The 15,145-nt window shown below is 35.9% G+C and overlaps 1 protein-coding gene across 2 annotated transcripts in view; it reads right to left on the bottom strand.

Annotated features, from left to right (window-relative positions):
- Positions 1-15,145, bottom strand: part of Epha6 (EPH receptor A6) — a 935,524-nt gene that overhangs the window by 126,541 nt on the left and 793,838 nt on the right. For both annotated transcript variants that reach the window (XM_052740946.1, XM_052740947.1), the window contains one exon: positions 11,938-12,147. In XM_052740946.1, the coding sequence (XP_052596906.1) occupies positions 11,938-12,147 (210 nt within the window). The remainder of the gene's footprint in view (positions 1-11,937; positions 12,148-15,145) is intronic.

Genomic DNA, 15,145 nt, shown 5'->3' on the forward strand with positions numbered 1-15,145 from the left:
CCTGGAACAGTATCTGACACACAGTAGGCACTTTATTACACGTTCATTATATAGGATCTCAGTATAATGATTCAAGAACATGATTATTTAATGCATGCTTTTCCCCCAAAATCTCAGAACCTTTCCTCCTACAAATTTATTGAATTAATATGGACAGATTATATGCATATATATGTATAATGTTTTCATATATATTGTAAATTTATCTTCATGAAATGACCACTATAATAAAACTAATTCACACACTTTCACTCTTTTCTTTCTTTTGTGAAGAATTAAATTCTACCCTCGTATTAAATTTCACCTGTAAATTGTAGTAGTATTCCTACAGACAGTGTACTTTTCATGAGATCACAGTTCTGTCCTTGATCAGCTAAAACAATATTCACTGGGCAACATTTTCCTATTTCTACCTCTCATCTTCTGACAACAACTGTTCTACTTTCTACTTCTGTGATATGGACTAATTTAGATTATAAATATGTATATATACACATATGTGTATTTGTGTGTGTGTGTGTGAGAGAGAGAGAGAATGCTGCATTTTTTGTGTGCCTGTATGATTTCACTTAGCATAGTGTCCTTCAGTCCTTCAAGTGTTTCATATTGCTGCAAATGGTTGATCCCCTTTTAAAAGTTCAAATAACATTCCTCATGATTAACATCAGGGTTAAAAGTACTGCATTTCTACAGTTGAGCCCTGATATCACACACACACACATACACACATACACACAGACATACACACATGTATATGTGTGTGTAAGTAACATTATGTTGTATTTATATATATATATGTAACAAGAATCATGTAGAGGCCATGGTTTTGTGAGGGAGTGATGGAGTTTTATGGGAAGTGTTGGAGGAAGCAAAGGGAAGGAATAAAATAATGCAATTGTATTTTTATTTAAAATAATATTAAAAAGAAGCACTGGCTCCTTTTCCCTTAAAATATGCATTCTGTGGTATTGAGTTCCATCTGTCTCAGCTCTTATCCATGTTGTAGGTAGCATTTTGTGCTCAAAGCATTTTGGTATACATTTTCAGAGATTTAGAAAAGCAGGATTTTCTTCTTTGCTTGTGAATATCTTAATCCACCATTATAAAGCTTCAACATTTGTCACATTGGCTTCTTTGTACTGCAGAATTTTCAGTTCATTACACTACCGTAAGGGTTGTCCCAGACATACCCAGGAGTGGGCTGTGGGTAACAGTGATAGTAGAGAAGTAATTGGTGGTTTTGCTGAGGGTAATATGCTAATAGTTTCAATCTTCCAACCTGTCTTTTCATGGCCTTATTATTCACAATGATTAAGCAGCCCCTATAGTAAATGAGTATCTTTCCTAGACATTTTCAAAAGATGTAAAAAAGAGGGGCCAGGGAGATGGCTCAGAAAGTAAAAATATTTGGTGCCTTATCCTCTGACTCCCTATCCCAAATAAATAAATATAGAGGTAATGAAAATTTAAAAAGTCAGGAATAAATAAATCTCTTATTTTCCAGGGATGTACATGAATCTGAAGTGATATATTACCTTAGGACAAAAACAAAAAAGAACCAAATAAACTAACTATTAATACTCCCCTTGCACAGAAAGATAGGTTCTTAGCAGATTCTTCTTTTAAAGAATGTCTTCCAGTTCTGAAGTCTTAGAGTATTTTTTTTAAGACACACATTGAATAGATGGAAGAAATACCCTCAGAATGCCTTTCTTACAGGACTTACCACTCACAAATGAAAGAATGAGATACTTTCCCAATCACTGCTTAACTTCTTATGAATACATCTCACTTAGATTACCTTGTAGTCTAGGTCATATTTTTTTCCTTTGAATGATCATGTTAAATATTTTAATTCCTTAACCACAGAGTTCTAGAGCTACCATAAACTATTGTTTCCTAAGCTTCAGAGATGAGAGCTCTTTAAGAAATGACTATTTTTCTGTATGCTGTTTATTTAGTTGCACTGGGATTTAACCCAGGGTTCTACACAGGCTAGGCAAAAACTTTACCACTGACCTGTACCACCCCTTGGGTTGAGTCTTTGGATGATCATTTCTCTGGAGCTGTATTGCCTTCTGTTTCTATCTTGATTAAGATTTGCTACCATCAAGTCACCTGAGTGCTACATTCTTAAGTGTCACACCCTCTTCCACTGACTCTCCAGTCACCATTAAGGTTTTTCTTCTCTTAGCCTGAGATCTAGGTTGCTGCATATGGTGCTCACTCACAATGGGTGATGCCTCTGTCTCTATACTCAGCTCATGTTCTTCGTGCCTGCTAGAGAGCTTGGTTATACTTTCATGTACATTTTTGTAGGTTTTTTTTGGTGCAAAGTGTGGTATTTTGGTGCAAATTGTGGAACCCATTAGTTTCTAGAAATGTAATTTTAGAAAATTGTTTCTCTTATTTTTGAGATTATAATGTAATTACATCATTTTCCCCTTCCCTTTCTTCCCTCCCAAATATCTTCCTAGCTCTTTTTCAAATTCATAGCCTCTTTTTAAAATTAATTGCTGTTACTTGCATATATATATATATCATGCTCAGTCTGTACAATGTTACATATATATGGTTTCAGGCTGACCATTTCATATTGAATAACCCATTGGTGGCCCCTTCCCTGGGGAAAACCATTTCACCTGCTCTCAGCTTGACTCAGTGTGTATGGTTGAGGCATCATGATTATTTTCCCACCCATTTTAGCATGTCTACTGTCCTTGTTCAGCTCATGTCTAGGCAGTCATGTTGGTGAAACTGTATGGGTCTTAGAAACTGTAATTTTTTAAAATTTGACTAATGTCATTAGAATTTCTATGACTAAAAGAGCACATTGAAAAAAATAAATAAGAACTCAGATTTCCCTTTTATAGATAAGCCTAACCTATTAAACATCTTTTTTTAGTGAAAGAGTACACCTTGTGTCCTTTCAATTTAGGAAACCTCTGTTGAGACATATGATCTTTTCTCCTCAGTTAATTATAACATCCTGGGAATTAACTGCTTTTGATTGACAGCGATCATAGGATCTGTTGAGTAACTACCATCTGTGTGTGTATGTTAAGCGTGATCTTATTCTTTTTTCTGTAACTGCAAGCACCTTTCTTGAAGATGGATCTGATTCATCTAGGCTGGATTTTGTTGCTATTCCTTTTTCCAAGGTGTATGTACCCATCAACCTGCATTATTGAACAAGAAGTTATTTTAATCTTTATGCAACAGCTTTCTGATAGCATCATTGTTTTTGTTACCTTTCTTTTTACTCCTGTTGCCGCATTTAGCCTAAAAAAAGCCCAGTCACTTCTTTCACTTCATGTTTCAGTGAATGTGCACAAAATCCTGTTATTCCATTTTATTTTTCTGCATGCTGCTTTGTGGAGGTCACTAGTTATTATAGTTTTCTGCCTTAGTATCTGGTGTGTGCCCAACACTTTCTTATCTACTACATTTTTAGCTTAGCAAAGGTCTAAAACATGAAATACAAACTATTCTTCAGCCCGCTGTTGGTCCCTCCATCACGTTCTAATGCACAGAAAGTGTCTTGGTAGGATGTCAAAGGACAAAGTTTTATTTGCTGAATTTCAGAAGTAAAGAACATGTTTTTTTTTTTTTTTCAGTAGAAAACTTTATATTTTCTCAAGAAGCATTCCATAGCAACCTTTCAATTTAAAACATACCAATGAGGGAACATTCTGAGTCTGTTTTACTAGAAGTTTTAGCAAACCTCCAGGAAAAAAATCAGGTATTCATATCAGATTAAAGTACTTCTAGGCAGAATTGCAAAGGACCATCGTGTGCTGTTTTGTTAGTTTGTTTGAGATAGGCTACCTCCAATCTCCTAGATTCTGGGATTATTGGCTTATGTCATCATTCCCAGATATCAGAATATTTTGTAAATTTATCCTCACACTAAGCATATTTATTATTGAAAAGGCCAATCTCAAGATTTAAAAATTAATACAAAAAGTCAAGAAAATTCATAAACACTTGAATTAGGTGAGGGTTCATACCTCTCTCAGGCTATTGCACTGTTAGCTGTAATTATTTACATATTATGTATAGGCCATGTCTTCTTAAACTGGTAGATTTGACATTTCTCATATTTTTCTTATAGAATACGGAAAAGATGCTTACAAAGGCCAATTAACCAAAACTAAGATGTTAGTAGAAATCTAATTATCCAGATTATGTGTTATCAGCTACAGCATTCTGTATTCCAATAAGGAAGTGCCAATATACAATTACTGCTGTTGAAGAAAAACAAACAAAAATTAGTCACAGATAACATGAAAAGTAGTAATCAAGAAACCACAGAATTTTGTCAGGCATTATATAATGATTCCTACATGTTGCTTTAATCTTTAAAATATAACAGAAATCATTACCATAATTAAAAATAATACTACCATTATATTTTAAATAAAAATCATCTCTTACATCATGTGAATGTGAGCCAAAATATATGTTTTAATGTTCTTTTGAGGTAAATAGGACCTTATTTCCATAAATGAAAGCAAAGAGGCTTAGCATTTTCAATATAGGTATAAGCTGTGGTTGCCTAGCAATATTCAAATGAGCTAGAGTACCTTTTTAGGACTGGTTATAAAGCAGTTGTCCATGTGAATATGTGTCAGATTTAGAAATGGAAGAGATTTTTCAGCACTTAAATTTTAGCCAGACAGGACACCATTTATCAAATGAGAAAACCCCCAAAGAGTCAATAATTTCTATGTAGATTAACTAGTCAAAAATGGTAATTTCATGTGCATTGTTGGGAAAGGGTCATAATCACCAACTTTAAGAACCTGATAGGTTTTTTCACAGAATTGGCACAGAAAAGCATGGACTTAGTTCTTGTCAAGACACTATTTTTGTAATTTATTTCCTTCTATCCTTGGCCTACATTGCACATTTCTTGGTTTCACTGTCATTACCAGGTCCCACGGTCCCTTAGCAGAGGCTTGATGTGTTTTAGCCTAGGGTTTAAGTGCTTTACTAGAAGCAGCTGCTATTACTGTAGTTCCTTTTAAGCTGCATTGTCCACTCTTCATGTCTTCAGAGATATGAGTCCTATTATAGGCTGCAGCTGGTTATTCTTAGTTCTGTCTCCATATAGCTTTGTATGTGTTCTCGCCTTCAGGCTTTGTTAGTAGTGGAGATAGTTTTCTGGAGTGTATTGCAATCATCGAGTTACCGCTTCTTCTTCCTTTTAGTTCTGAAGAATCACAGTAGAAAGTTCTGGTACTGTAAATACCCTGACAGAGAGATATTGTCTCAAAAACATGAGCCTGCCTACTTCTAGTAATGTAGAATGTAACGTCTAGGAATGTAGCATCTAGAGCTGGGAAGGAATTCCAGGAAGTCCTCTTGTTGTTTCTCTCTTCCTTGGATGCAAGGTTTCCATGAAAGCTTTGGCTACTAAGTCCGGTGCCACTAAGGTATATAACCTGGACTTACCTACTTTATAATGTTTCCCAGTGGCATTAAAGGAGGGTCTGTCCAGTCAAGACTCTATCCAAAATGGGAGGCTTTCTATATTCCGCCCAATGAATCTGGAACTTTTGTGCCCTGTTGCCTATTTGTAAATCATAAACCTACTTCTTATGATATCTGTGCATGCCTTGTATTGCTGGACTCAAGACAGTTAGGTATATACATTATATGCATTAGACCTCTACATTGGTTCAGGATTCATAGGGTATAAGTGATATGTGTTCATTTTTGGAGGCTGGCATAGTATAACAAGCTTTGTTATTTTCTACAGAGAAGAGCTTTTTCTCATGAGGGGTAATCCAAACACACTCCATAACAGGTTCACTAAAGAGAACCCTAATGTGGTAGCTCCGTAATACATGGTGCTGAGTACAGATTAGACCTTGGACCTGAATCAAGACCAACGAATACTCAAGTGTAGGAAGAATATGAGAATTTCTAGTTATATTTAATTATAAATCTCACCCATTAACCCACTTTACTGAACTTTATAATGTACAAATATTGACATATATTGCAGGCATATGGATTTTAAATAGGGCTCTAAGGAGTTCTCACTGCCATTTGTTGTAATATGTTTTTCAGGTTTTTTTTTTTGTGTTGTTGTTTGTTTTACTTTTTAGAAAACATTTATTTGGCCTCCGTTTGATTAGGAAAGAACAGCATTGGTGTAGTGTACAGTTAGAAAGAGCATTTGTCTGAAAATTAAATCAAAACTACCCACAGATTTTTAATAGGGGACCTGTGTCATGATTAATAATGTCTCTCAACAACTAGTTATAAATAGATGCCTGGATACCAGCACTCCACCACTATAAATTATATTTTCTTTTCTTTTTCTGTCAATATAGGTACTATTGTGTCACTATTTGTAAAGGTTTTATAATGTCCATAAGAAAGGGATTGGAACAAAAACAGCTCTGTAAAATATCTAAAAACAGGAAGACACCATGGGCACTGGACTAGGCTCTCTGCATAAGCGAGACAGTTTTATAGCTTGATCTGCTTAAGGGACCCCCTGACAGTAGGATCAGAATTCATCATTGGTGTATGAGCTGGGTTTTTGGAGCCCATTACCTGCGGTGAGACACCTTGCACAGCCTTGATTCAGGGGGAGGGGCTTGGACCTGCCTCAGCTGAATGTAATAGGTTCTGCTGACTCCCCATGGGAGATCTTACCTTCTTGTAGGAGGGAATGGGGAGTGTTTAGTGGGGAAGCCTGTAGGGTCAGGAGGAGGGAAAAGTGGGGATCTGTGGTTGGTATATAAAATGAATAAAAAATTTCTTAATAAAAAAGAAAAAAATCTACTTCTAATAATGCCTTCTTTAATTCCTTCTTTTCTATGTCATCTATGCGTAATTTATTATTGGATCTTGAAAATTATATGGTCATAATGATTTTGACCCTTTCTTTTCCTTTTTATCCTAGCTGCCATTATTTTAATTAAGCCGGTATGAGCTTTTGAGTCTGCAGGACTGACGCCTACTTGGAAGATCTACTACCAGTTTCTCTCGTCCTTCAACCTTTCACCCCTTTCTTTGTTTTCTGGAATATCTGTGACACGAATCTACTGTTTTGTTTTTGTATTTGTGCACATCAGAGGCTTCTTCTTAGTTCCTACAGAAAAACCTTCAAATTCCTTGGAGCTGCATTCAAGAACCTTGAAAATTTTTGTTGAAGAAGTGAACCCACCACCCCAATCACTTTCCCTGGACTCCATTTCTAACGCTCCATACATCTGCTTTCCTGCCTGTCCACTCATTTACATTTCAATGTCCTCCCCACCAATTTCCTTTCCTCATGAGGAATGTATTTCATCTAAAAGTCTGTGGGGTGGTTTGAAAGAAAATGGTCCCCAAAGGGAGGGGCACTATTAGGACATGTGGCTTTGTTGGAGTAGGGGTAACTTTATTGGAGGAAGTGTGTCACTGTGGGGGTGGGTTTTGAGGTCTCCTATATGCAAGCAATGCCCAGTGTGGAAAACAGACCACTTCCTGTTGCCTGTAGTTCAAGATGTAGGACTCTCAGTTCCCTCTCCAGGACCATGTCTGCCTGCACATCAGTATGTTGCACCATGATAATAATGGACTAAATCTCTGAAAACGTAATTCACCTCAATTAAATGTTTTCCTTTATAAGAATGCCATGATCATGGTATCTCTTCACGGCAATAGAAACCCTAACTAAGACAGTCTGTCTTTATTTTTTATGTCATGATAGTATCTTTGCCATTCTATAAAGCCTTGTTTAAGCTACTTATCTTTGTTATCACCATATTTCTTGTTTAGATCTCCAGAACAACACTAAATGTATCAAATTGCTGGCATGCACAAGACTGTCTGCTCTTAAAATAATGAAGCCTTTGGAAGAAATGGCCTCATTATTTAGGATTGAATATCCATGCCCATTATAAAGCCAAGTGATCAAATTAATGATATTTATATTATACTTCAACTTTTTTTCCTTGTTCTCTTTGTCTTTCTTTTCTTCCTTCCCCCTCCCCCCCCCCATTTGTGTGTGTGTGTGTGTGTGTGTGTGTGTGTGTGTGTGTGTATGTCAGTGTTACTATGTACCTTGCCTGGCCTGGAACTCATTATATTGGCCAGACTGAACTCATTCATAGATCCTCTAACTATTTTTCCTGAGAGATAAGATTAAAGACATGTGCCACCACCCCTGGCTTTCCTCATACCTAAAAGTTCTTTGAGTAGCAAGATAATTTTGAGATCTGTAAAAATATTTGATTATATTATTTTACATTTACTGATCTTTTAAATTCAGAAACACATTTTAAGACAATCTGTGGCTTGATAGTTGTCATTGGATTCTAACATGCTGGCTTCTTAATTTTCTATTTAATTTAAAAATATAATCTAGATCTAAAGCAACTGTATTTTAAGCTTCTTAACATGTTAGCTATGTAACAGAATATGCTCAGAGGCTTTGGGTCAAATATGATCAAACTGATGATGTATATACATGATTTTAGGTTACCTGTTAGTTTTATGAAGATATTAAATCTAGGTATGGGCTTCTTATTTTAAAGAGCAATTAAGTTATTACCTAATAAGGGGTCCAAATATATATATATATATATATATATATATATATACACATTTATATTTATATTAACCCCTTTATGTATATGTATATACACAAAATGTGTGTATATATGTGTATCTATATATATTTGAGTGTATATATTTTATAAATACATATATTATATATACACACACACACATACACACACACACACATACAAAGAGCTCATCAATTACTTTCTTGTATTTTAGGTATATCGCATGTGTAGCAAATTTATAAATTTTAAAAATTACAATTAATATTTTATAGAATAATCTTTAACCCTAAGAATTGGTATAAGTTATGGGTTTACCAAAATGAAGAAAGAAAATAGCCACAAATAATACAAAATATCTTGATGTAACTCTAACCAAGCAAGTGAAAGACCTATATGGCAAGAACTTCAAAGTATTTGAAGAAAGAAATTGGAGAAGATATCAAAAATATATAAAGAACTCAAGAAATTAGACATAAAAATCACAAATAATCCAATTAAAAAATGGAGTATAGATCTAAACAGAATTCTCAACAGAGGAATCTCAAATGGCCCAGAAACACTCAAAGAAATGTTCAACATCCTTAGCCATGAGGGAAATGCAAATCAAAATGATACTGAGATTCCTTCTTACACTTGTCAGAATTAAGATAAAGAACACAAGTGACAGCTCATGCTGGAGAGGATATGGAGCAAGGAGAACACTCCTCTACTGCTGGTGGGAGTGCAAACGTGTATAGCCACTTTGGAAATCAATACGGCAGTTTCTTAGAACATTGGGAACCAATCTTCCTGAAGACCCAGCTATGCCACTCTTGGGCATATACCCAAAGGACACTCCATCATACCACAAGGACACTTGCTCAACTATGTTCATAGCAGTTTTATTTGCAATTGCTAGAACCTGCAAACAATCTAGATGCCCCTCAATCTAAGAATGGATAAAGAAAATGTGGTACATTTACACAATGAAATATTACTCTGCTGTTAAAAAAAATGAGTAGGAAATTTGCTGTTAAGTGAATGGAACTAGAAAAGATCATCCTGAATGAGGTAACCCAGAACCAGAAAGACAAACATGGTTTTTCCTCACTCATAAGTAGATATTAGCTATAAAGCAAAAGAGAAACATGCTACAACCCATAGGCGCTAAGTAACAAAGGGCTCAAGGTGGTGGGTGGGATGCATGAATCTCACTGTGAATGGGAAATAAAATGGACATTCCCAGTGGACATGGGGAAGGGTAGCTGGAAGGGGAGTGGGGGATGGGAACAAGAGGGATCATGTGCGGGAAGGATGGAGGGAGAGAGTACCAGGAGAGACAACCAGAGTCTGGGGGCATCTCTGGGGTGAGCTAGAAACCTAGAGCAATGGAAACTCCCAGGAATCTATGAGGGTGACCCTAACTAAGATTCCTAGCAATAGGGGATATGGAGCCTTTACCAGCCATCTCCTTAACCAGGTAAGACTTCCAGTGGAGGGACTGGGACACCAATAGATTGGTGCCTAACCCAAATGCTATCAGAGAGGCTTCACCCAGCAACTGATGGGAACAGATTCAGAGACCCACAGCCCAACATTAAGAGGACTTGGAGAATCCTATGGAAGAGGGGGGATGAAGAGTTGTATGAGCCATAGGGGTCAAGGACACCACAAGAAAACCCACAGAATCAACTAACCTGGGCTCATGGAAGCTCACAGAGACTGAACCGACAACCAGGGAACCTGCATGGGACTGGCCTAGGCACTCTGCATACATGTTACTTTTGTGTAATGTGATCTTCTTGTGAGAACCTAACAGTGGAAGCAGGGGCTGTCTCTGACTCTGATGCCTGCTTTTGGGACCCATTCCTTCTACCGGATTGCCTCATTCAGCCTTAATAGAAGAGGAGAAGCCTAGTCTTACTGCAACTTGGCTGGTTGATATCTGTGGAAGGCCAGTCTGTATTTGAAGAAAAATAGTGGAGGAGGAATTGATGATAGTGGTGGGGGGAGTAGAGGGAAGATGGAGGAAATTGGGAGGAAGGGAGGGAGGGGAAACTTGGGTTGGGATGTAAAAACAAAAATGTAATAAAAAATGAAGAAAGAAAATAAAAAGCCTTTAGAAAAGTGAAAATAGCTACAATATTTTCTAAATAGAAGATGGAGTTTAAAATATCATTTTTCTCTAAAATGACTAATGTATTTTCAGGTTTATATATTTTTATTTTTATAAAGTATTTGGTTAAACTAAAAGATCAATGAATACCTATACCTTACATATCAGAATTAGAAATTAATTTATTTTCTATAGAACTCTATTTTATGTTGAAACTGTGAAAATGTTGACAAATTATCACAAGACATTGCAACAAAAATAATAAGGGCATAAATTTTTTTATTAATGATATAAAATTTCCATCTACCTCAAGACTGATTGAATACAGTGAAACTTCAAAATATTTAATAGAAAATGAAATAAAAGAGAATTAATTAATGGGGTGCCATCTAAAAATTATTTGCAAGGTTTAAAGATGGAAAAACAGTAAATATAGTAAATATAGTAAGTTTGGATAGTCTCATTGATATACTCTTTCACTGATGCTGATTTAAATCTCAAATCAATGGTGAGAATTTTAATATACAAATGATGAAGTTACAACTGAAAATCAACAGCATTAACATACTTCAACAGAGATGTTAAGACTAAATTCTTCAAAGCAATATCAAAGGAGATGAATACAGTGAATTGTCTTGGAGCAATTGAAAAATATATGATACTCATGGTGTAGTTGACATCATATAATTTAAGTTGATAGTTTTGTTTTAAAGAGTTAGCCTTTTATTCTTGCTTCCTTTCCCCCAAGTACAATTTTCAAAATGACTTAGAGAACCTTTATATGTCTCCAAAGAAACTTGTTACTCATATATACGTGCATCTGGATCATCTGATAATACCTACCGAAAAAGGAGACATTTCCTAATCACTGGGTCCTTATTAATTACCCTTGAAGTATTAAAGGCAATGATGACCCATAAAGAGGCCTATTTAAAGAATACTTATTAAACAGCTAAAATATCTCCAGCAAGGGCAGGTTCATTTTGAAGGCAGTCATGAGATACATCTTCATCATGATCGCAAAGTCCTAGCACATCAGAAGCCCAAAGATAAAATTTAAGAAGTCTTTTTTCTTTTTTTTAAAAACAACAACAGCAGCAACATCAACCCTCTGAGCCTTCAAATATAAGAAATTCTGTTAACTAAGTAACGTATTAGTAAGAACAAATAAAAAATGAGAACATGAAATTAAGGAAACATGAACCATTATTCTAACAGCGTTAAAGAACTGAAAGCAAGCATGGTAAGGGAACAGGGCACGGAACTTACAGTTGTTGTATAAGCTGCTTCTGGATCATCTTCCAGTACTCGGGAGAGACCGAAGTCAGAGACTTTGCACACTAAGTTGCTGTTCACCAGTATGTTTCTGGCTGCTAGGTCTCGATGAACATATCCCATATCAGAAAGATACTTCATGCCTGATGCGATACCCCGCAGCATGCCGACCAACTGGATGACAGTGAAGTGGCCATCATGCTTCTGTGAGAGAATTACACCTGTTAGTTGACTGACATTAATACAATGTTCATACGTAGATGCAGTACATTAAGCCATGGATTATTGTACAGGATCTTTGAAGATATGCATCAATTCTGTTGACCGTTGCTTATCTTCCTAAAAAAGTACAAGACCCTTGTCTGACATTTAAAGGAGGAATAAAAGCTAACTAGAGGTGATGAAGTACACAAGGAGAGAGGGAAGCCAGTCAAGTCAACCTCCAGAGAAAATTACGTCAAAGAATTTTTTTTCCCAAACAAGAACAAACTCAAGTAAAATGGTATGAGAGAAAAGACTGCAGAGAATACACAATGGGCATTCCATATTTATAAGCTTTGCTGAAGTTGCACAAGCAGACAAGAGAGCAGCAAAACCTGTGACTGGGAGAAACTCATGTGGTAACCAGAAATACTGTGGGAAATAGCAATCACGCTAGGCCATTCAAGAAAAAACAAAGATACATAAACAAGAAATGGATTGAGGAAATCGGCAGATAAAATTGAAAAACACAAGTAAACAGAAAACTAGATGATTTTTTCCAAATATATTGGGCAAATATAAAAGGAAGCATTAGAAGTTGACTGGAAATAAGATATTTTAGCTCTTGGCAAGAAGAATTATACTAAATACCACAATGTGAATAATATGTCAGGCAGGATAGTGTTACACAACAATCAACACATGACATGTTATTCTCTCACCTAGAGTAAAAAACAATGCATAATCTACAAAACAGTAAGATCAGTCCAACAGTATTCTGTGCAAAATGCAAGTACAGGCGAAGTCAAATGCAGATAGTGGTCTTGATGTCGGATGAGATGCAAATACAAATAAACATAATGCATATCAGCTTTAACTTCCTAATTGTTTGGAGACTGTTGTCTTTGACAAGTTACAGAGAAGCATAAAAGGTTCAAGTCATTTTTATACACCAGGCCAAATTGATTTATGAATAACATTAAAAGTTTATATATATATATATGTGTGTATATAAAGTCATTAAGGCTATATTACATAGTAGAAACACACATAAGGATATTTTTGTGCTACAAGCTGTTTGTCATAAATATTTGATAAAAACCACAGAGTGTCTTAGGCACAAGAGATACCCACTGTATCTCTCACAGTGACACTGCCTCCTCCACAATGCCATCCCATTGATTATTTAGAAGAATAAGCTTACATATCAATGGTGCAAACTTGGCCTTATCATATCATCTTATCTCTCTAATATCTCTTGGATTATATCTCCAAAGTGCAGAGTAGAGAAAGGAAGCCTCTCTTAAAAGAAGCTTCCTCACAACAACTGTGTCCACTAAAGTAGGGTCTTCTGTATAATTAATGTGCAAAAGATAACTTAGCATAGAAAATCCTTGGTGTTATTAGCCCTTTATGTTCCCAATCCATCTTCATAGACAGTCCACTCTTAGATAGAATCAGCCTCTTCGATCATGTGTTCGACCTACCTCTCTGCTATTAAGAATCTCAAAACTTGAGAATTGAAAACATAAATTCTATTTTTTTTTTCTGGAAAGGGTTATACTACACTTTAAAGGCAACTCTTTTTCACAAAGTAAAGTTCTCCCAGATCATAGTTATTGTCAGGCAGAATCTCTACACAGTAGGAAGAGTTCAGGGACCATGAGGAAATAAGGAAAGCCTCATTCCCTTCTTCGTACAAGTGTAGTGATCCAACCCACGGTTTTGATGAGACTCACTTATAAAATACATAGGTGCCTCCTGGATTTTTTTTAATAATTGTTAACAGTTAATGAGTCTTTGTTATTATTACATGACATTTTATAACTACAATGAATCAGAAAATTCTGTTTTCTGAAAAACATGTTGTTACTCTAAATACCTACAAAAGGAAACAGGTACACAAAGTCATGTGGAAATGTAACTTCCAATCAATCCTGAGGGTGGCACAAAGAACAAAATTACTATTTAAAAAATGTCTTTTTTTAAATATCAAATGTGAACTGTAAAAAAAAAAATAGTGGGCTTCTGGATGGCCTTTATAAGCACATATACAAGGTATTTTTTAAAATAATTACCATCCTATTATTTATGTGTATTACTTGCTTTCCTTCTCGTTATTGGTACCATACCAATTTCTATAGACTCCCTTCTAGTTTAATGGTTTTGTGTTTTTGTTAATTTTGATTTTATTCCTTAAATTTCATATATGAGAGGAAATATGTTTCTAAGACTGGCCAGTATGTGTGTGTGTGTGTGTGTGTGTGTGTGTGTGTGTGTGTGTGTGCGCAAGCATGCACACTCACATGCGTATGCAAGGTTGACATTGGGTGTCTTCTATTGCTGTCCATCTTTTAAATTTTTTTTTATTTTCAGGTCAAGGCACCCACTGAACCTCGAGCTTACTGATTCAACTACATTGGCTAGCTAGTGAGCTACATGTGAGCTACCCCGCAGCTTTGCTTCTGTAGTCTTAGGTTTGCAGGTGTGCACTGCTCTACCTTGCCCTCTGTGTGGGTGCTTGGATTACGACCCAAGATCCCTTACGTGGGCATTTTACTGACTGAGCCATCTTTCCCACTCTGATAGTAACTAATTTTGCTTAACATGATAATCTTCAGTTCCATACATATTCTGGAATAATTACCTTGGTTTCATTCTTGTTTACTGGCTGAAGAATGTACCATTATATATATACACCATGTTTTCTCTTCTGTGAATACATCCATGGGTTCCTATGCTACCTCTATGATGGGACTATTGTGAAGAGTGCTGTGATGAAGGTACATCATACAAGTGTCTCTTTTTTATGCTGCCTTAGATTCCTTCAGGTTGTAACCCAGGAGTGGGTTTTATGGCAGTTCTAATTTTAGTTTTTTGAGGATTATCCATACTGGGTTTCAAATGACTACATTGTTTACATTCCCATCAATGCTACTCACACGTTTCATTATCATATCTTCACCAACATTGTGTCACATTCTTTTCAATGGCTTTAGTA

This window comes from Peromyscus californicus, unplaced genomic scaffold (genome assembly GCF_007827085.1).
Source record: "Peromyscus californicus insignis strain IS unplaced genomic scaffold, ASM782708v3 Scaffold_16__1_contigs__length_79575227, whole genome shotgun sequence".
NCBI classification, from domain to species: Eukaryota; Metazoa; Chordata; class Mammalia; order Rodentia; family Cricetidae; genus Peromyscus; species Peromyscus californicus.